Here is a 22935-nt window from a genome sequence, read left to right on the forward strand (position 1 = left end):
GTGCAAACAGTAACTTCCAAAATCAGTCAGTACCACAGGCTTTCACCCAGTAATAAAAGTGCAATGCCTAATACACACGATCGGTTTTCCCGGCGGTCAAAAGTCCACCGGGAAAACTGAGAACCTGCTTGATTTCTTTTCCCTGTGTACACACGGCCGGTTTTCCTGACATGAAAACTGCCATGACAGCTTTGGTCGGGAAAACCGGCCGTGTGTATGCTTGCTCCCTCGCAGTGTTTCCTATAGGAAAACTGCCGAGCAAAAAAGCGCAGAGAATCGCGGCCGAAAAAAAGAGTACAAGTTCTAATTTTTTTGCTCGCAGTTTTCCTGTCGGGAAAACTGCTATGGAGCATACACACGGCCAGTTTTCCCGACCAAATGCAAACATGGCAGTTTTCCCGTCGGGAAAACCGGTCATGTGTACGAAGCATTAAAGTTGCTGTTTTGACCAGGTTTTTCCCTGTTGTCTAAAAAAAGCTCAAATAACAAAACACACTGAAACACACACAAAAAAAAAGTTTTTTGAAAGTATGAAAACCTCTAGAGTTGGGATTATGTGGGCAACAAAAATATATTAAAATATAATAATAATAATAATAATAATAATAATAATAATAATAATAAATTTAATAGGCTGATTTATTTACAATTTTTTTTTTTACCTATATTTGGGGTATTTATTTTTGTGTTATTGTTTTAGTGACCTGGATCACGCATACTGTGATTATAAAAAATGACATCCTCACCAAAAAGTGTAAAAACATACAAAAATCATTTGAGGACGTTTCCTTATATCTTTCATGTATTTTGTAGATTTTTTTTGAGGTTTTAAAGACATAGGGCAAAGAAATAGGGTCCACATAATATTGTAATATAATTAAAATACACCAAAAAAGGCTCTATATTGTACTTTTCAACAATAGGGTGTGTATCTAGTGCACAATATGCTGCCTGAAAGGAGTTTCACTTTGCATGTATGTTGCATCAGCAGGATCCCTATTGCCTGTGAGCAACATAGGCAATTGATCTTCAACTTCAGTTGTTGGCATTCAGAACTGTGAAATATGGCTAAAATATCATTTTCATTGCTACAGCCTTTTACAACATATACGGTACTTAAAATGGTTGTAAACCTACTATTTGGACTTTTACCTACAGGTAAGCCTATAATAAGGCTTACCTGTAGGTAAGGAGAATATCTCCTAAACCTGCACGGTTTAGGAGATATTCCCCCCGCAATGCGGGCGGCGCATGCGCAGGGTGGAATCCACGGCTGAAGGACCGGCATCCGCCGGACCCTGCCGATTTTAAATCTCCCGCGCGCACGCGCGGGAGTGACGTCATCGCCGCTCCAGCGAATCGCAGCGCTGGAGCGGCGATACCCGGAAGACACGCCGGAGCAAGATGACATCCTGCTCGGCGTGGACCAGGTAAGTGGTACACACCTCGTTCCGAGGTAAGTATTTCATAATAGGCTGGTATGCGGTGCATACTAGCCTATTATGCCTTTTGCATTGCAGGTTTGGGGAAAAAAAAAAAAGTTTATGCGGTTTACAACCGCTTTAATGTATGTTTCTTCTTGTGCCAGGTTTTTTATTTATTTTTCCAATACCAATGTAATCAGATATGTGCTTATGTTAGTCAGAAAACATGACAATTTTGGCTATCTGTAAATTTATTAAATTACAGATGAAAATAAATAAAAACAGTATTCTTATTGATTATTGTTCTGTAAATGTAATGTACAATAAACAAAAAAGCATTAATCAGCATAGCATACTCACAATAAAAAAAAAAAAAAAAAAAAAAAACAAACTCAGCTTTTTGTTGCCAAAAACAATTGTGAATTCAATCTTCATACTTTACAGGAAAAACATGCTTTACATTTTTGCACTATTTCGGAGGATAACGTGCAAAAGGAGCTTCTTCGTTCATGCCATTCTGTAATAAAAAATAGAAGAATTAAAAAATCAAATGATATAAATAGCACACATACAGTATGTTGTTGTTCTGATACGGGGACTTTGGCACTGGTATTTTTCAGCACAGAACGGAAAGGTCTTTGGCAAACAGGATACTGGAAGAGAAGAAGAATGTAAGCTGAGGTTTAAGGGGAAAGGCTAGTGTTAGCTAGTGTAATGCCGCGTACACACGATCATTTTTTGGGTTGTAAAAAACAACGTTTTTCAGCCTCTAGAAAAAACAATGTTTTTTTCAACTTCATCATTAAAACGACGTTGCCTACACACGATAGTGAAAAAAAATGCTCTAGCAAAGCGCGGTGACGTACAACACGTATGACGCCACTATAAAGGGGAAGTTCCATTCGCCTTGGGGCTGCTTTAGCTGATTCCGTGTTAGTAAAAGACGATTTGCGCTTTTCTGTCTGTTACAGCGTGATGAATGTGCTTACTCCATTATGAATGGTAGTTTTACCAGAACGAGCGCTCCTGTCTCATAACTTGCTTCTGAGCATGCGTGGGTTTTTCACGTCGTTAAAGCCCACACATGATCATTTTTTACAACCCGAAAAATGACAACGTTTAAAACGTCCTGAAAAAATAGAGCATGTTCAATTTTTTTTTTACGTTTTTCAGAACCCGAAAAATGCTCTGAAGCCCACACACGATCGTTTTGAATGACATTTTTAAAAAACTTTGTTTTTTACAACCCGAAAAATTATCATGTGCATTAGTGTTACAACGATGGTGTGTTCCCAGTACAGAGGAACACCGACCATTCTCCTCCCCTTGTGTGTCCCCTCCCCCTACAGTTAGAATCACTCCCTAGGATACACATTAAACTCCTTGATCGCCCCCTAGTGTTAACCCCTTCACTGCCAGTCACATTTACACAGTAATCAGTGCATTTTTATAGCACTGATCGCTGTATAAATGGGAATGGTCCCAAAAATGTGTCAAAAGTGTCCGATTTGTCTGCCACAATGTCACAGTTGCAGATCGCCGCCATTACTAGTAAAAAAATAATAATAATAAAAATGCCATAAATCTATCCCCTATTTTGTAGACGCTATAACTTTTGCACAAACCAATCAATATACGCTTACTGCAACCTTTACCAAAATTATGTAGAATAATACGTATCGGCCTAAACTGAGGAAATTTTTATTTATTTTTTTGGATATTTATTATAGCAAAAAGTAAAAAATATTGTTTTTTTTAAACTTGTCCCTCCTCTTTTGATAATAGCACAAAACATAGTAAACCGCAGAGTTGATCAAATACCTCCAAAATAAAGCTCTATTTGTGGGGGAAAAGGGACATCAATTTTGTTTGGGTACAACGTCCCATGACCGCACAATTGTCAGTCAAAATGCAACAGCACTGAAAACTAAAAAAAAAAAACATTCATACTTTCATGCAGCATTTGTCTTATGTTGGCTCTAAGACCCCTTTCACACTGGGGCTGCAGCCGCGCTAGTGCTAAAGCGCCGCTCGTTTTAATCAATGTTTTTCGGCTGCTAGCGGTGCGCTTTAATCCCAAAGAAGGGGTTTAAAACGTCTGAGTTGGGCCGCATTTCAGGGGCTTTGGAAGCGCTGCCCATTCATTTCAATAGGCAGGGTGTTTTGGGAGTGCTGTAAACCGCGCTCCCAAATCGCTCTAAAGATGCTGCTTGCAGAACTTTTCCTAACATCCCGCAAGCACACCGCCCCAGTGTGGAAAGACACACTGAAATGAATGGTAGGTGGTTTTCAGGTATTATTTAGAGGCTATTTCTAGTGCTAAAATGCTTGAAGACCGCCTCAGTGTGAAAGGGGTCTTAGACCAAGAACTGTGTGATCACTTAACCTCTTATCCCTCAGTTCTCAGACTGCTCAGAGCTGAGTGACTGTTAGTTGCTGCTCTCTGCTCTGCTCCTCCAGCGCCCACTGGATCACAGGGCTGGGGTGGGGGTGGGTACAGCTGCGTGCTGAGAGGTGGAACCAGTTGTCAAAAAAGGCAGCCAGGTGTATCCCGACAATATTGTTGGGGTCCTTTCAGAGCCTGGAGTGGCTCTACCTTGTCAGCTGTTAGATGTCAGGTTAACAGGAGAACAAAAGTAAGTGAATTGCTGTGACCCACAAGAGAAGTATGGCCAAAAAAAAAGCTTTGGCCATGCTTCCTTTTTAAAGCTGAGCTCCAGGTAAATGTAAAAAGCACCATTTATTGTGGCTGCATATTCCTTTAAAAATAAAAGTATTTTTATTTACACCTAGCATAAATATCTGTTTTATCTCAGCCTTTGTCATCCCTTTGCATACTCAGACAGGGATAAGGTGGCGGGGGCGGGTTTGCGACTCTTGGCAAATCAAGTTCCGCTGAATGCATATGTGCTATCAGGGAAAATGCTGAGAGGATGAGATAACAGAGAGAGCCGAGCAGATTACTTATCAGTGTGTTGGGGACATAACACCACACTGTATACTTTCAAAGAAAATGCTTTGACTTTGGCTGTGCTTTTGATAGCGCAGTACATATAGGATTCTATACGTGGCTGCCCAGAATTAGAAATCCTTTGTCAGATCAGTTGACCTTTGTGTATTTTAATTGCATATTTAGCTGTTTGCCTGCAGTTCTACTTTAGGGCCCAGTCACATGGATGTCTAAAAAGGCACATTTAAATTGTACTCATCTATACGCAGCACTACAGGAACCAATATCACCGTACCCACAGCTGCATTTAAACATTTAAATGTGAGCTTTGCTTGGCAGTGTGCAAAACCATAGGACACAGCTGCATCAGGGACCGCACATATTTGCAGTTTTTACGCGATGACCAGGCGCTATGTTTAAATTTAGTGGGTGTTTCAACTGGTAGTTAGCTCAGACTCTGGTGATTAAGGCTAAATCAGCCTCTGTTCCAGCTATGGCTGTGCTTGGAGGGTTTTCCCATAGTTTGCCTATAGGTGGCGTTACCACCACAGGCCAATGTTGGAACACAGGCAAGCCAGAGTGCATTGAGTGTCTTTTCCCCGGGAACAGCCCAGTGGGAGTGGTCTCCTCACTGGGCATGCTGGGGAAGGATACTTGAGGGGCAGATGCCATTTTCTTAGGTCCCTTTGTGCCTCGTGGCCCTCCTGGCTCAAGGCATGTGATGGTCCATTTTCAGCCCCGGGACCACGTTGGCCCGAGGCTGCATTACTGCCAGGTAGGCCCAGTCGTCTTGACTGGGGCCTGCACTTTGAAGGTGATCCTGTGCAGTCTGTCCTGCGGGAGGAAGCCACTCAATGAAGAAAACCAGGGGAGGACCTGTCCTGGAGAGGACCAAGCGGAAGGCTGGTGTCTCGGGAGAGGCCTGGTAACTTTATTGGAGGATGCAGCGTATTATATGATGCCTTACAGTGTTGCCGGGTCGGCTTAAAGGCTCTAAACTGTACGGCTGTAGATCCGGGTACTAAATCATGTGGCAGAGGATTCTTGAACACTTTGGGCCAGATTCACAGCGGAAATACGACGGAGTATCTCAGATACTCCGTTGTATCTCAGATACTCCGTCGTATCTCAGATACTCCGTCGTATCTCAGATACTCCGTCGTATCTCTCAGGCCCCGTACACACGACCAGTTTCCTCGGCAGAATTCAGCTTCCGACCGAGTTTCTGGCTGAATTCTGCCGAGGAAACTGGTCGTGTGTACGGGGCCTGAGAGATACGACATGTTCTCTATTTCCTCGTTGTTCTATGGGAGCTCTCGGCCCGCCGAGGTCCTCGGCGGCTTCAGGGCTGAACTGGCCGAGGAACTCGATGTGTTTGGCACGTCGAGTTCCTCGGCCGTGTGTACGGGGCCTCAGAGTATCTATGCGACTGATTCATAGAATCAGTTATGCATAGATAGCCCTAAGATCCGACAGGTGTAATTGTTTTACACTGTCGGATCTTAGGATGCAGTACCGCGGCCGCCGCTGGGGGGGAGTTTGCGTCGTATTCCAGCGTTGGGTATGCAAATTAGCAGTTACGGCGATCCACAAAGGATTTTCGCGTTCGGTACGTCGTCGCTAGTATAATTTCCCGTCGCAATTTTAGGTGTCGTTTGACCTGCCCTAACTTTGGACAGCACACGTATGTGCTGTTTAAAGTATGGCCGTCGTTCCCGCGTCAAAATTTAAAATTTTTGTTGTCTTGCGTAAAACGTCCGGGAATACGAAAGTACGCTACGCACGTTGCACGTCGTCGCTGTTCGAAAAATTGACGTCACTTCGTGCAAAGCACAGCGGGAATTTCGAAACGGAGCATGCGCAGTAGGTCCGGCGCGGGAGCGCGCCTAATTTAAATGTCACACGCCCATTTGAATTACGCGGGCTTACGCCGGAGGCCGCCAGCGTAGGTTTTCATTGCAAGTGCTTTGTGAATCAGGCACTTGCGATGAAAACTTGCGGCGGTGTAACGTATCTACGATACGTTACGCCGACGCTAGTCTACGTGAATCTTTCCCTATATTTCTACTCTGAAAGAAAGGTCTGTGACAGAGACTGTATTATTTTTGTCCGTGCATCATCCCGGCTGCTAGGCCGGAGAGAGAGGCCTATCACGAGGAAAGTGGTGAGTTGACTTTTGAAACCATAGAAGTTCCCCAGTGATCTGCATTGTGTGCCTGAACCTTCCCCTGACCCTCTGTCTCTCTACCTATACAAGTTTGTGTGAAATAAAACCTGACAGAAAAGGGATTTACAACTTGTGTGGACATTGAAGTTTCTTAGACTCTCATCTCATCCCCTAGACAACGAAGAGCGAGGTAAGGTGCACAGCCCAAAACGAAACCAGCAGCTCCTACGGGGGTAGTGCTACACATGTAACGTCGAAGGGCTCATCCACATGGGTGTGCAGCCCTGTACAGAGGCCAGAGACATTTGTTTCGTTTTTTCTTCACCACTGAGCTACGTGCAAGCAGCCTATTTGAAAGAGAACAGGAGCGCATCAGCCGTACAGAGTTACACACACAGTCATGTTTGACAGTCATGTATGGACGGGTGTATGAACCCAAACTCAGAGCCCATGAGCGTGAATGAACCCATAGGCATAAATTGGAATAGAGAGCAGTGACAAAACCGTAGGTTTCTGAGCTACGAAGGGACCCAAACTACCTAGAGATATGTATTTAAAGTGGTTCTAAAGGCAGAAGGTTTTTTTTTTATAGTAGAACTATGGGCAAAACTTATTTTTTCATTTCGGATATGGTAAGGGAGGGTAAGAGATTATTTTTTCACCATCTCTGTCCCATTGATGAGATTTCTCTTCACTTCCTGTCCCATAGCCAAACAGGAAGAGAGCGGATATCTCTGCAAATTAAAGGATTTTTTTTGAGGACCCTCAGCTCACAAGAACTAGTGTTTCCATTGGAAGATTTTCCATCTATTACTTTTCTGGGGACAACCCAAAAATTGGGGTTTTCTTTTTACTCTCACTTATGATAATGGTAAACAGGACAAATAGAGAGGGTGAATCTCCTAAATAGGGCCACAGACAGCAATAAAAACTGACAGGGCTTTAATCCCCCTCCACTCTGTCCAAAACGAAAAAAAAAAAAAAAAAATGTCATTTAGTTATACTTTAAGATAAAAAAAAACTTCTGTGTGCAGCAGCCCCCCTAATACTTACTTGAGCCCATCTCGATCCAGCGATGTTGCAGGAGTGTCTTGGCTGTCCAGGGCTCTCCCTCCTCGTTGGCTGAGATGGCAGTGTGGCGCCAATGGCTGTCAATCAAATTCAGTGAGCCAATAAGGAGAGAGATGGGGTGGGGGTGAACCGTGCCCCCATAGCAAGCTGCTTTCTGTGGGGGGCACTCGGCAGAGGGGAGGGTACAGAAACGCCGGCCAGAGACCCGACAAGAGGAGGATCCGGGCTGCTCTGAGCAAAAATCACTGCACAGAGCAGGTAAATATAGCATGTTTGTTATTTTTAAAGAAAAAACTGAGACATTAGTATCAATTTAAAGAGGAAGTAAACCCTGCGAGCCGGTTCACACAGGGGCGACTCGTCAGGTGACTCAGCCGCCTGACAAGTTGCGTTCCGCTCTATTCAATGGAACCGTTCTAATAGGAGCGACTCTTCTTGTATGAAGGTTCTTGTATGACTTTGGGGGGGACAAGGGGCGACTTGCATTGACTTCAATACAGAAGTCATTTTGCAAGTCGCCTCTGAAGTCGTCTTGAGATAGCCTTGCCGAGTCACCCCCAAAGTCGTGCCGCCCCTGTGTAAACTGGCTCTTATGGGTTTTAATTCCTCTTTGTTTCCCTGCAAAGGTAAAGCATAATGGGCTAGTATGCATCGCATACTAGCCCATTATGTGACACTTACCTGTAGGAGAAGCCAGCGATGTCCCCGTCTTCCTCGCTGACAGCGAATGACCATTCTTCACCCCTCTTCCTTCCGAGGCCGCAAACTCCGGCTCTGTGACTGACCAGACTCGTGTGACGTCACTCCTGCGCATGTGCGCAGGAGCTGCCTGTCACGGCATGACCCCAGCTTGAAATGGCACAGCGTACCCCTTCAAGTCGGCGCATGCGCAGAAGAGGCCTTCGTTCGGGGACATTGCAAATATCTCCTAAACCGTGGAGGTTTAGGAGATATTTCAAGCACCTACAGATAAGCCTTAATCTAGGCTTACCTGTAGGTGAAAGTTGTTCCTGAAGGTTTACAACCACTTTAATAGGTCAATTAATATAATTTGTGCACCAGTCAGATGGCTGCCTGATGCTGGTTTATTTAAGGTTGCCTAAAATCAATACTTGGAATTATTATTTACAGTTTGTCTCCTTACCATTGGAACCTCATCCAGTTTTTCGAATCCTGGCCCAGGTTTCCGGAAGAACTTCACAACAGACACAACGATAACAATGGCAAGGATCGAAAAAAATATACAAAGTACAGCTATTAGGCCAGGATTATCTGACAGGCCTTTGTTTGCTGGAATACCTGTAATTATAAGAAAGTACATTATTTCCATATATTTTATCAGAACCAACAAAGAGCATGCATATTGTAGCATTTAAAAATCATACCTGCTGGAATAGATGTCCCTAGAAATAAATAAATAAAGGCAGAGGTATTAGTACTTTGTAAAATATATATATATATATATATATATATATATATATATATATATATATATATATATATATATATATATTTTTTTTTTAGTTTTGCTTTTATTATTTCGTACTACATTGCTGCCACCTAGTGTCAGCAAAAAAACACTACAATATTTAAGCATGAAAAATGCACTGAAAAAAGTTAGTGGGTGCCGTACAAGAAAAACACTGCAAATAGGGTGGCTTCTCTTTGCTCAATGTAATCATTATTAGTGTCTTTCTAAGAGATCGGGTGGATCCAAAGCTGGTGCCTTTCCTAAAGTAACATTCTGCCTTAATTTACCATTAACCAGAATTAATAATTGTCTAGTATTTTACTACATAGCCATCCTTGTTTGTTTAAATTTTGGAAGGAGTGTTCAGCATATCTTTAACCCCTCTGCGTCTAAGGCCCCATACACACGAGAGGATTTATCCGCGAATACGGTCCAGCGGACCGTTTCCGCGGATAAATCCTCTCGAGGATTTCAGCGGATTTCTCTGCGATGGAGTGTACTCACCATCGCATTGAAATCCGCGCCGAAATCCTCTGGCGATGACGTGTCGCGCCGTCGCCGCGATTATGACGCGGCGACGTGCGCAACGCTGTCATATAAGGAATTCCACGCATGCGTCGAATCATTACGACGCATGAGGGGGATCCCTTCGGACGGATGGATCCGGTGAGTCTATACAGACCAGCGGATCCATCCATTGGGATGGATTCCAGCAGATAGATTGGTTTAGCATGTCAGCGAATATTTGATCTGCTGGAATCCATCCCAGGGGATAAATATCCGCGGAAACAGATCCGCTGGAGTGTACACACCATAGGATCTATCCGCTGAAACCCATTCGCTGGGATTTTTCAGCGGATGGATTCTATCGTGTGTATGGGGCCTAAGGGTAAAACAAATGTTATTGCCTAAGCACAATTTTTAAACTTTGACATGCGTTAGTAAAACTGTACATGTCATCACAACTACTTTGTGCATCCAGGTGAGTTATACTTTTTTTCAGCACAAATAAGGCTTTTATTTGGTGGTAAATGGGAATGGATATCTCCTGATTTTTTATTATTATTATCAAAGCAAAATTGGCCCAAAATAGTAAAACAAATAATATTGTTTTTAAATTTAGCTGTACATTTTTGCTACTACTATAACCTACCACCAAAGAACAACCCAAAATAAATTATTCTTCTGCTGACGATCATATCGATACCACATATGTGTATATAAGTTGTTGTATGTACCCACAGTACAGCCCAGAAACAAAAGTGTGTAATTTTTATCCTATTTAAAACACACCGACAGTGACACTAATTGACACTGATATTAATTGAAAAATATTTTTTTTTAGGAAATCCTGCCCAAAGTATACTGACCCTGACGTTTGAGCCGGACCCTTACTTGACCCAAACATTAACCCTGGCACTGACCTAGATCAAACCTTGATCCAAGTATTATTTTTTTTTTTTACGTACAGTTTTGTTTATTTTCCTCTCTGAAAGCAAGGAGAGAGATACGATGTATCTCTTCCCTCTATTCAGAATAAGGGAGAGAAAACATAGGTGCTGGCTTCACTGTGACTGACCACTGTGATAGCCAAACAAAGGCTATCACAGCGATCAGGTGACCCCGAAACCGGGAGTTCCGGGTCCTGATCGTTAGTATGTGCATGTGCGGCGTGCTTCCAGCACAAATACAGATACACATATATGCAGCTCCAGGGGAAAAATCTAGGTCCAGTGAGCAGGCCCGTCGCTACAGGACAGGCAAAGCAAACAATTGCTTAGGGCCCCCGAGCTGGCCTGGGGCCCCCAACTTCCCCTTTCCAGGCTGTAGCGTGGCCGAGCTCCTCTTCTTTCCTCATGTCAGTCCGGCCAAGTACCGCGCGGTACAGGAGATTCAGTGTCCTGTTCCCGGCCGGACTGACAGGAAGTGCACACTGAGTGCTCACTTCCTTTCAGTCCGGCCGGGAACAGGAAACTAAATCTCCTGTAGCGCAGGGAATCGGCCGGTGTTCTGCCGAATAAGTTCTGCCCGGGGGATAAGGACCCCCCTTGTACTGCGCATGCGTGACGCCGAGTCTCCGAAAATACGGCAGGACACCTGACTGACAGGAGGAAGAGGAGCTCGGCCACGCTACAGGTAAGAAGGGGAGAATAGAACAAAACATGGGGGGGATCTATCATTTCAACCTTGCTTTCCTTTTGCAGCCACTATTCTCTCTCTCTCCAAGACCAGCCCTTTTGGCCAGTATACTTTTCTCATTAAAATTCTACTTGGTGAAACTTAACACAGTGGGGCAGGCTGCCTTTCTGTTATACTTTTACTATGTCACTATGATGACACTAAACTACAGTACTCTGGTTACAGTATGTTTTACTTTTTTTTACTAAAAGAGTTTAAAGAATTGAATGAAAAAGGATTATTATTATTTTTTTACATGCTGTCACCAGTATGTAAAAAAAAAAAATTAAATGCAGCCGTCATATGATGACGTTGCACTACACTGGTGACAATATGTAAAAGAAATTGTGAATAAAATAAAAACACAATCACAAGTTGTAACAAATGATGCTAGAAATATGGTGAGAGTCTCTCAGTGACTGTGAATAGAAAGAAGAGAGCTCACTGGCACACTGGCACAGCCGGGTAAATGGAAAGTGATCACAAAATGGTAAAATATGAATAAAAGCAATGTGGTAAGCATAAAGATGCTGGCATCTTTATGCTTTCCACATTGCTTTTATTCATATTTTACCATTTTGTGATAACTTGGCTATATTTACACTGATTTGTAAGATATTTTTATAAATAAAATTCATTGGTTGATCTACACCATATGGAGCCCTTTTTTATATTTCATGCTATGCTGGGGCACTAGTGATTCATCTTGCCCCACCATTACCCCTTCCATCCACCTGGTTGTTGGTTTTCCGCTTGCTGTGGTTCTGCGATGTGCGTGCGGGGGGGGGGGGGGGGGGGCTCCATGTCTATTTTGCTTGGGGCGCCCTAATTCGTTCAAAGGGCCCTGCCAGTGAGGCTCCATATATGTATAGTGTTGGCGGGAAGGGGTTACGTTTGAACATTTTTCTTTAACATTATATTTCCTGTTGATCAAATATTGATTAAAGATTTATATTTTACATGTCAAGAAGCTGTAGTTGTAATTCAGGAAGGACTGAACTACTTGGCATGTTTGAAGACAGGGGGGCTGATTTACTAAATGCAACTAGACTTTTTAATAATTTTTTTAAGTGCAGTTGTCTGCCTGCAAGGGAATTATCTCCAAAGCTTAGTGAACAGGGTGGAGCTCTACTCTCCAATCATGTGTTAGAAGTAAAAAAAAAAAGCTGTTTTTTTATTTTATATAACTTGCACATGATTGGATATTCTTTTCAACGTGAAATTTCACTACATTCACTGGAGAAAATCCCCTTGCAAAGTAAGCAGCTTATAAGCCTTTAGTAAATCAACCTCATTATATAAGACTGGTAATAGTCCAATCATTTTGACAACCAAGTAGCAAAGAGCTGTATCCATTAAAGTGTAATTCCAGTTGAATTCTAACTAATCCTAAACCTACTCCTACCCCCCATTCTAAGACTATTCTATCTACCCTGTAAAAGAAAAGATTTCTATACTTACCCATCAGTGCCACCTGTCAGTGCCCATCAGTGCTGCCCATCAGTGCCCTTCAGTGCCTCCTATCAGTGCTGCATATCGGTGCCGCCTATCGGTGGCCATCAGTGCTGCATATCAGTGCCGCCTATCAGTGCCCATCAATACTACATATCAGTGCCTCCTCATCAGTGCCCATCAGTACCACTTATCTATTCTGAAGCTGCTTTGTTCTGGTCGTATGAACAGGTCCCAGTGCCGGCTTGGAGAGGCAGCAACAATGGCTGCAGAGTCTGGACGAGAACGTCATCCATAGAATTACTATGGGACATCCACTGTAGGCTGCCCTTCTCTACACTGACTCTGGCCCTGGGACCGAAGTGCTCTCTGAATAGGTAAATAGAGATATGTTTTTTTTTTTTTTACAGGGTAGTAAGAATGGGATGGGAGAAGGTTTAGGTTTAGTTATAATTTGACCGGAATTCCACTTTAACCTCCCTAGCGGTAATCCTGAGTCTGGGTCGAGGTGGAAATCCAGTACCATTAGCGGTATCCCTGAGCCGGACTCGGGATCGCATCACAGTATCCAGGCGGAGTTTACTTACCTTGTCCCCTGGATCCTGAGATGTCTCCCCGCTGTGTGATCAAGCTGTCTCCTCGCTCGATTCACACAGTGCCCCGAGTGCCGCTGAGCTCCATTCCCTGCAACGTTACGATGCACGGGGGGCGGAGATCGGCGCCAAATAAAAAAAAAAAAAACACAGTACACATACTGTATACTGTAATCTTACAGATTACAGTACTGTATACAATAATTACACACTCCCTTTGTCCCTAGTGGTCTGCCCGGTGTCCTGCATGCAGTTTTATATTATAAATACAGTTCTTTCTGCCTGGAAACTGGAGATTGTCCATAGCAACCAAAAAGTGTCAGTTTATGTCAAAAGTGGTTTTAGAGCAGCTAGAAAACAGCAATAATAAATAGAATCACTTGCAGAATTGAGCGATAGCGATTTGTGGGGAAATTCATCATCAAACACTGAAAGTAATGACGACGACAATTCTGCAACTGAGCAAATTTCAGTGTTTTTGATTTAATTACATTATTGAATAACATGTATTATTATTATATTATTATTTGTTATCATTATTTATAGTTATTTATTATATTATAATTAATGATTTTGTGTTTCAAACTTTATCATACCCGAGATGTCTACTAGACTCTTGTTTGGACAGATTTAAGTGAGTTATTCCTAAGAATTACAGGCCTACAATATAAAACGCCAAATTTCCATGCAAAACAATTGTACCGCTGTCAGCATCAAAAACCTGACATAATCATACCGCCAGGGAGGTTAAAGAGTCCCTGCTATGCTTGGTTGAGTTTAAATAAACACATTGAAAGAAGGGAGAAAAGCTGGACTGACCCATTGGTGATAATAGAATGCCATGCCTCAGCTATTACTGGAGTGATGGTTTAGGGAGAAATGCAAATGAGACACCAGTCTGTATTTTCAGACCATATGATAAAAACACAGCTTGTTGATTAAATAGTAAATAGTTTTATCAAAGCATCCTTGAAATCAATCTACAATCACATTTTTCAACTAGAAAATGCAGCGATAACCACTAAGACAATAATTGTCTTAATCATTCAAAAGTTTAATAATTTATTGTATTTCTCATATGTATCTAAGTTCTCTGGGCCAGATTCACAGAAAAAGTACGCCGGAGTATCTGCTGATACTCCGGCGTACTTTAAAATTTGCCGCGTCGTATCTTTATTTGTAATTCACAAACAAAGATACAACGGCTTTTGGCTAAGATCCGACAGGCGTACGGCTTCGTACGCCTTCGGATCTTAGGATGCAATACTTCGGTGACCGCTGGGTGGAGTTTGCCTCGTTTTCCTCGTCGGGTATGCAAATTAGCTGTTTACGGCGATCCACGAAGGTACGCGCGTTCGTCGCATTCTCTTACGTCGTCGCTAGTCGGTTTTTCCCGTCGCAATCTTAAGCCTGCTATTTCATCGCTTAGATTTAGACCAGCCATGTTAAAGTATGGCCGTCGTTCCCGCGTCGAATTTCAAATATTATTTTTTTTGCGTAAGACGTCCGGGAATACAAAACGACGTAACGCATGTAGCCGTTCAAAAAACACGTCGGGGCGCCGTAATTTTGCGCAAAGTACGGCGGGAAATTAACGGAACATGCGCAGAACGTTCGGCGCAGGAACGCGCCTAATTTAAATGGTGCACGCCCCATTTGAATTAGGCGAGCTTGAGCCGGACGGCTTTACGCTGCTTGTGTTTCAAGCACTTATGCCGAAAACTTGCGGCGGCATAAAGGGCATACGTAAACGTAAAGGGGATACGTTACGCCGCCGTAATTATTGGTGAATCTGGCCCTCTATCTGTAATGGAAGGGAAAAAATTGCTGCTTTAGTCTGGAGTAAAAACCACACAGAAATCCTTTCATACACTCTAGCAGGGTACATACTAGTTGGTTTTCAAACAAAAATGTGTATGAAAATTCTTAATGGATTGATAAATGTCGTTCGAATGTATATCCAAATTTCATTTGTTTTTCACCATTCAACTTCACTGCATGAAAACCACATACACTATTAGCAAATTTTTTGTTGGAGAAAAAACTTCCATCCTGCTCCTTCGAAATTTCTTGTTACTGTTTAAAAAATGAACACCAAATAAACGTTCCTAGTGCCGGTTCACACAGGGGCAACCCGACTTACAGCGCGACTTTCCAAGGCGACTTCAGCGCGACTTAGAGCAACTTACAACGCGACTTAAAGTTGCCTCCAGGACAGGCGACTTTGGCTGTGGCCAGTCACAGAATAATCAGCTCTGTAGGAGGGAGGGGTTTGCCTGGGTAAACTATTTTCTTTTCCTGTAAAGTTGCTTCAGTTAAGATGTGATCCGACTTTGGAGGCAACTTCCATTGAAATCTATGGGTACAAGTTGCCTATAAGTCGCCTTGAAGTCGCCTTGAAGTAGTACAGGAACCTTTTCTAAAGTCGGAGAGACTTCAGTAGTGAACATTAAGACGGTTCTCATTCACTTCAATTGAATTTCTCATGTTGCGCGACTTGGGGTGACACAAGTCAGATGCCAAGTCGCGGTAGTGTGAACCGGCACTAAATGAAAAAATTCACAAAAAAATTCTACTAGTGTATACCAAGTTTTATACCAGAGAACAGGACCTAAGATAACACTGTAATCAGTGTATAGGGGGGTGTCCATTGTGTTCTTTTGTGTGCCTCCTGTCTTCTGCCTCCTCACCAGCTGTATCGATGGGTTCTCCTCATGTTAGGCAGGCTTTCTCTCACCTGCTGTAGTTGCCACCTGGTTAACCACCTTTGGGTTTCTGGAAATGGCAGTGTGACCACTACATTGGGGACTGGGAAATAACAGAAGACAGTTTGACACAATGATCCTGGTTAAGTTTACTCAGCTTGCAGTCATATTGAAAAAAATATATATATTTTTTTTATGGCTCTGTGCACCATTCTTCCATTCTTCATGATCTCCAAATGAATGTGTTTTAGGGGATCTTATCACTAAACTCCTAACTTTATTAACAATGGCCCTCTTAATACAGAAGTAAAAAGACATGACAGCAATTGCAATACATAAACCTCTGGCTTTAGACATAGTAAAATATCTTCTTATCAATCACTTCTGAACTGGATCTTTTACTACCATTGCCAGCGCATCTCCTCTCTCTATTATTCATCAGTTGCCATTATTTCTTGGTTACCCACAGGGGAGTACATACTCACCTGGGTGAACAAGGGCAGTATTTTTGTGTTCCTCCAGGTTGGGGTGTGAAAATGCGCCTTTTAAATAGCTAGAAGAGTTTTTAACTGCTGAAAAACATCTAGTTGATGTCAAAATTATTGGTACCCCCAAAGAATCCAAATTTGCTGTAAAGCAGGTTCCATCTGACACAAATAAATGGCATTTACCATTCGTTATTCTATAATTCTCTTTGTTTTGCTCCAGAATGCCTTGGTAATCCTCTGGTTCTATAGGGTCCACCACAGATTGGAGCCAGAAGTAGCAAAGCAATCCTGTAACATTGTGGAGCCTCCTCCATGTTTTACAAAAGGAATGGTTCTTTAGAAGCATCATTTTTTCTTCTGTGAATACAGAGCTGGTGTATTCCCAAAATGATCTTATTTTGTTTTATCTTTCCAAAGGACATTCTCAGAGAAAGGCCGTGGCTTGTCAACATGCATTTTTACAAAACTCCAGTCTAGCTTTTCTGTGTCTAGCTTTTAGAATGTAGGCCTTCTACCATGAAGGGCACTAATATTCAGACAATGACGCATGTTATGTCTTAATATTGTCCTTTAATCTTGGAGGTCAGCCATGATCTGTTTTGAAATTTTCCTTGATTCTTTTTTCCACCATTCAAATGAAGGGATTGTTTATACCAGAACCATACTGCACAGCCACTGGTGTGCACTGTGTGCCGGACAGTGTGATGTGCTGTGATCAGCTTTTGGTATTGTTTAAGTTTTCTTAAAATTACAGCCTATTGATATCTGTTCACAACAGTGGGCACAATGCCAGGGCCGGATTCCAGACAAGGCCAACAAGGCAAGGCCTAGGGGCGGCAGTGGGTGCAGGGGCGGCACTGCGGCTGAGAGGAGAGAACACTTTCACTTTAATTTCCGTAGTTCCCCCTGTCATGTCACGGATGGTGAGAGGAGAGAAAACAGAGGAAAGAGGAGGTGAGATGGCTCTCAATTTAATTTTCGGCAGCAGCAACCCCCCGGTTCTCAATGTCATTTTGTCTGTTTTGGCGGTGGATAATGTCCCCCCTGTACTGCGCAGGTGTAGGCGGCATTGAAGGACCCGGCCTTGGGGCGGCAAAGGGAGTAAATCCGGGCCTGCACGATGCAGTGTATCAAGTTGCTCTGAGTTGAAAAAATTACTGCGCAAACTTCTTGAATAAGTTGGCAGCTGTGTTCACAGGAGTCCTTTAGAGATAGATGTGTAAGCTTTACCTTTAACATACCTTTCTATTACTTTCTTCCTTTTCTCGTCAAAAATCTCCCTGCCTGTCTTTCTTTTTTTTCTATATTCATTGTGCTGCGCACAGTGGTGAGTTTCTTCACTAAAGTGGGCTAATTGACTAACTTGTGAAATCACCTCTGAGGCCTCGACTGCTTTCCTCGACAAAATACATGAAGAAAAATGCTGGCAGAGCTTTTTTGCCGAGGAAAACTGTTGTGTGTACGTTTTTCATCGAGGAAACTGTCGAGGAACTTGACGAGAAGGGAGTCTCAATTTCCTCACTACGTTCCTCGTCGGGCTGGTTTTCGACGAGAAACTCGAGCGTGTGTATGCTAAGAAACCTGCGCATGCTCAGAATAAAATATGAGACGGGAGTAAAAGTAGCATTTGTAATGGAGATAACACATTTTTCACACTGTAACAGACTTAAAAGTGCAAATCGTCTCTTACCAAACTTTTACTTAACACGCAGTAACATGAGATTAGCAAAAGAAGCCTCAAGGGTTGTGCCAGTGGAATCGAACTTCCCCTGCCGTTGTATGTGTTGTACGTCACCGCATTTGAGAATGAGGAGATTTTGTCTTGACCGTGTGTACGCAAAGCAAGCTTGTCGAGTTCCTCGACAAGCCTAACAAGGAACTCGTCGAGGAAAATGATGTGTCTTTTCCGACAAGTTCCTTGGTCGTGTGTACGAGGCCTATGTTTTTCATCAAGAAAACTGTTGTGGATCTCAACAAGAAAAAAAGAGAACATGTTCTCTTTTCCTGTTGGGAGTCTCAATTTCCTCGTCGTGTTTCTCGTCGGGCTGGTTTACGACGAGAAACACGTTTGTGCTTAGAAATGCGCGCATGCTCAGAATAAAGTATGAGACGGGAGCGCACCTTCTGTAAAAGTAGCGTTCGTAATGGAGATAGCACATTTGTCACACTGTAACAGACTGAAAAGTGCGAATCGTCTCTCACCAAACTTTTACTTAACACGCAGTAACATGAGATTATCAAAAGCAGCCCCAAGGGTGGCGCCAGTGGAATCGAACTTCCCCTTTATAGTGCCGTCGTACGTGTTGTACGTCACCGCGTTTGAGAACAACGAGATTTTGTCTTGACAGTGTGTATGCAAAGAAAGCTTGAAAAGATTCTCGAAAAGCCTGACAAGAACCTCGTCGAGGAAAACGGCGTTTCTTTTACGACAAGATTCTCGGTCGTGTGTACGAGGCCTGATACTAATTACAGTGAATAGTCTTTTTGGAAGATCAGCAAAATCCAAAAACATGTTTTAACTTCTAAGGGGTGCCAATAATTATGCCCATGTCACTTTCATTTGTCTTATTATTAACAAGAGTCAGTTAAGGTAAAAAGCTAAAGCAATGTGTCTGCTCTGTGGAAAAAAAACAATGATGATTGCAAGTTTCAACAATTTTTTTTTTCTTTTGTATTCTTTTATTATGGCAAAGCTTCTCAAATACAGCAAAACAAGTCATCACAAAAAATCTTCCTGTCAATCAAAAACTGCAATAAAGCAGCACATACTCGGCATATAAGGTAAGGTGACCATATTTTTTAAATGAAATCCGGGGACATACTTTTTTTTCTAATAATGGGGGCAATCAGCGACTCTCTGCCTGTCGCCGCTGCCGCCCGCCTCACAGCCTGTCAAATCTTACACTCCGGGCCCCAGCTACTACTGGGTGGGGAGCGGAGGAAGATTACTCCACCAGGGAAGGAAAGTAGATAAGCAGGCAGGCAGCTGACCGGGACTTGAGCCAAGGCAGAAGAATATGCATGCGGAGCTGGATCGGCATGCACCCAAAGCTGAAGAGATATTCCCTTCACTCCGACCAGCATATGATCATCAGAAAGGGGCACAGATAATGGGAAAAAAATAGACCCCCCCTAAGCTAGTAGGGTCGGCGGAGCGGGGGTGTGTAATTCCGATTTTTTTTTAATAATTCTGCCACAGCCCCTGTTCAAATCCAATCCGGTGACAAAACCATGGACGGACTTGGTCCGGGGACAGTGTCCTCAATCCAGGGTCTGTCCCCAGTAACCGGGATGTCTGGTCGCCCTAATATATGACAGGAAAGAGGCAAGAATAAATTGTGCCAGTGACCCTCCATGCCAACTAGATGGTGACACATCCCAAAATGAAATGACAGAGAAAATTGTACTATGGATGCGACTTTGTAGACACCATGAGACAAATTTATATTAAAATACAAAAAAGTTTATTGTACAATCATGTAAAATCTAACACAATGTTAAAACTCATTTAAAAGTTGTATATCCATGTGCATACAGTGTCTTGCAAAAGTATTCACCCCCCTTGGCATTTTTCGTGTTTTCTGCCTCACAACATGAAATTAACATGGATTGTTTAAAGGATTTGCATCATTTCATTTACAGAACATGCCCACAACTTTGAAGATGTTTTTTTTTATTGTGAAGCAAACAACAAATAGGACAAAATAACAGAAAAAGTCAGTGGGCCAGATCCTCAAAAGAGATACGGCGGAGTAACTGCTGTTACTCCGTCGTATCCCTGGTCCTAACTATGGAACTGATCCACAGACTCAGTTTCCCATAGTTAGGACGAAGATCCGACATGTGTAATTGAATTACACTGTCGGATCTTAAGGATGCAATTCTAGGCCGGCCGCTAGGTGGCGAGGCCATTGAGGCCGGCGTAGAATATGCAAATGACCAGTTTCGGCGATCCACGAACGCTCCGACGGGCCCGACGCTCTAAATCTACGTCGTTTACGTCGAGTTCCGCCGCGTAAAACTAGGGCTAAGCCCTAGTTGTCCTAAGCCATGTTAAGTATGGCCGTCGTTCCCGCGTCGAATTTTAAATTCTACGTCGTTTGCGTAAGACGTCCGTGAATGGCGCTGGACGCCATTTACGTTAACGTCTAAGCAAATGACGTCGGAGCGACGTCAGTTAGCGCAATGCACGTCGGGTAATTTACCCGACGGAGCATGCGCAGTACGTCCGGCGCGGGAGCGCGCCTAATTTAAATGGGACTCGCCCATTTGAATAGGAACGCCTTGCGCCGGACGGATTTAAGTTACAGCGCCGCAAAATTCCAGGTAAGTGCTTTGTGGATCGGCACCTAACTTGGGAATTTTGCGGCGGAGTAACTTAAATCCGAAAAGTTACGTTGCGCCGCGGCTTTGTGGATAACCCCCAATGTGCATAACTATTCACCCCCCTTAAAGTCAATAATTTGTAGAGCCACCTTTTGCGGCAATCACAGCTCCAAGTTTCTTTGGATACGTCTCTATGAGCTTGCCACATCTTTCCACTGGGATTTTTGCCCATTACTCCTTGCAAAACCACTCCAGCTCCTTCAAGTTGGATGGTTTGTGCTTGTGAACAGTAATCTTTAAAGGGGTTGTAAAGGTTCGTGTTTTTTCACCTTAATGCATCCTATACCCCCAACCCAGCCCCCCGCCCATTTACTTACCTGAGCCCGTTCACCTGCTGTGCACGTCCCCCAATGTCCTCTTCCAAACGGGGTCTGGCCATTGATTGGCTAGATTGATAGCAGCGCAGCTATTGGCTCGCGCTGCTGTCAATCACATTCAATGACGCGGCGTGCCAGGGGCGGGGCCGAGTGATACAGTCGGCGGCTATAGCTGTATCACTGGAGCGAGCCCGCAAGCTAACCCCCTTGGGAGAGAGCTTTCCATGAAGGGGGTTAGCTATTCTAGGGAGGAGCCGAGACAGCCGCTGAGGGACCCCAGAAGAAGATCAGGGTCACTCTGTGCAAAACGAACTGCACAGTGGAGGTAAGTATAACATGTTTGTTATTAAAAAAACAAAAAAAAACAAAGCCTTACAACCCCTTTAAGTCTAAGCACAGATTTTCTATTGGATTGAGGTCTGGGCTTTGACTAAGCCATTCCAACACATTTACATGTTTCCCCTTAAATCACGTGTTGCTTTAGCAGTGTGTTTGGGGTCATTGTCCTGCTGGAAAGTGAACCTACGTCCAAGCCTCAAATTACACACAGAGTGGTACAGGTTTTGCTTAAGAATATCCCTGCATTTAGCACTATCCATCTTTCCCTCAACTCTGACCAGTTTCCCAGTCCCGACTGCTGAAAAACAATCAGGACTGTTCTTTGGGTGATGTGATGTGTTGGATTTGCGCCAGACATAGCGTTTTCTTTGATAGACAAAAAGTTTTAATTTAGTCTCATCAGACCAGAGCAGAGCACCTTCCTCCACACATTTTGGGAGTCTCCCATATGCCTTTTTGCAAACTCAAAACGTGCCATTTTGTTTTTTTGCTGAAAGTAATGGCTTTCTTCTGGCCACTCTGCCATAAAGCCCAACTCTAAGGAGCGTGCGGCTTATTGTCATCCTATGTACAGATACTCCAGTCTCTGCTGTGGAACTCTGCAGCTCCTCCAGGGTTTCCTTAGGGCTCTGTGCTGTCTCTCTGATTAATGCCCTCATTGTCCGGTCCATTATTTATGGTGTGTGGCCTTCTCTTGGCAGGTTTTCTGTTGTGCCATGTTCTTTCCATTTGGTTATGATTGATTTGATGGTACTCCTAGGGATCATCAAAGATTTGGATATTTTTTATAACCTAACCCTGACTTGTACTTCTCAACAACGTTGTCCCTTACTTGTTTGGAGAGTTCTTTGGTCTTCATGGCAGTGTTCGGTTACCGGTGCCTCTTGCTTATGTGTTGCAGCCTCTGGAGCCTTTCAAAAAGGTGTGTATATGTAAGGGCAGATCATGTGACACTTAGATTGTACACAGGTGGACATAATTTCACTAATTATGTGACTTCTGAAGGTAATTGGTTGAACCAGAGCTTTTAATGGGCTCCATAACAAAGGGGGTGAATACATATGCACGTGCCAATTATCAGTTTTTTATTTCTGAAATTTTTTTTATGTATCTAATTTTCTCATTTTACTTCACCAGCTTAGACTATTGTGTTCTGATCTGAACTGATCTGTTCTGATCCATCACATATAATTATGTTATATATTATATAAATATGATTATAAAAAACATTGAACTAAAGGCTGTAACGTAACAAAATAGGTAAAAAGCCAAGGGGGTGAATACTTTTGCAAGGCACTGTAGATATTCCTGTGACAGGTATTGTAATATAAGAAACCCCATCAGTCAAAAAAATGATATGGCAAAGTAGACTACAACATGTTTCAACTGTCTTC

The 22935-nt window shown here is 43.1% G+C and overlaps 1 protein-coding gene across 1 annotated transcript in view; it reads right to left on the reverse strand.

Moving 5' to 3' along the window:
• Positions 1-1657: 1657 nt before the first annotated feature.
• LOC120916180 overlaps positions 1658-22935 on the reverse strand; it is an 89219-nt gene continuing 67941 nt past the window's right edge. Inside the window, exons 6-8 of the mRNA XM_040327013.1 lie at positions 8998-9015; positions 8757-8911; positions 1658-1941 (exon numbers count right to left, since the gene is read on the reverse strand). Coding sequence (XP_040182947.1) covers positions 1894-1941; positions 8757-8911; positions 8998-9015 — 221 coding nt within the window. The 3' untranslated portion in view covers positions 1658-1893. The remainder of the gene's footprint in view (positions 1942-8756; positions 8912-8997; positions 9016-22935) is intronic.

Source organism: Rana temporaria, chromosome 1, assembly GCF_905171775.1.
Source record: "Rana temporaria chromosome 1, aRanTem1.1, whole genome shotgun sequence".
NCBI classification, from domain to species: Eukaryota; Metazoa; Chordata; class Amphibia; order Anura; family Ranidae; genus Rana; species Rana temporaria.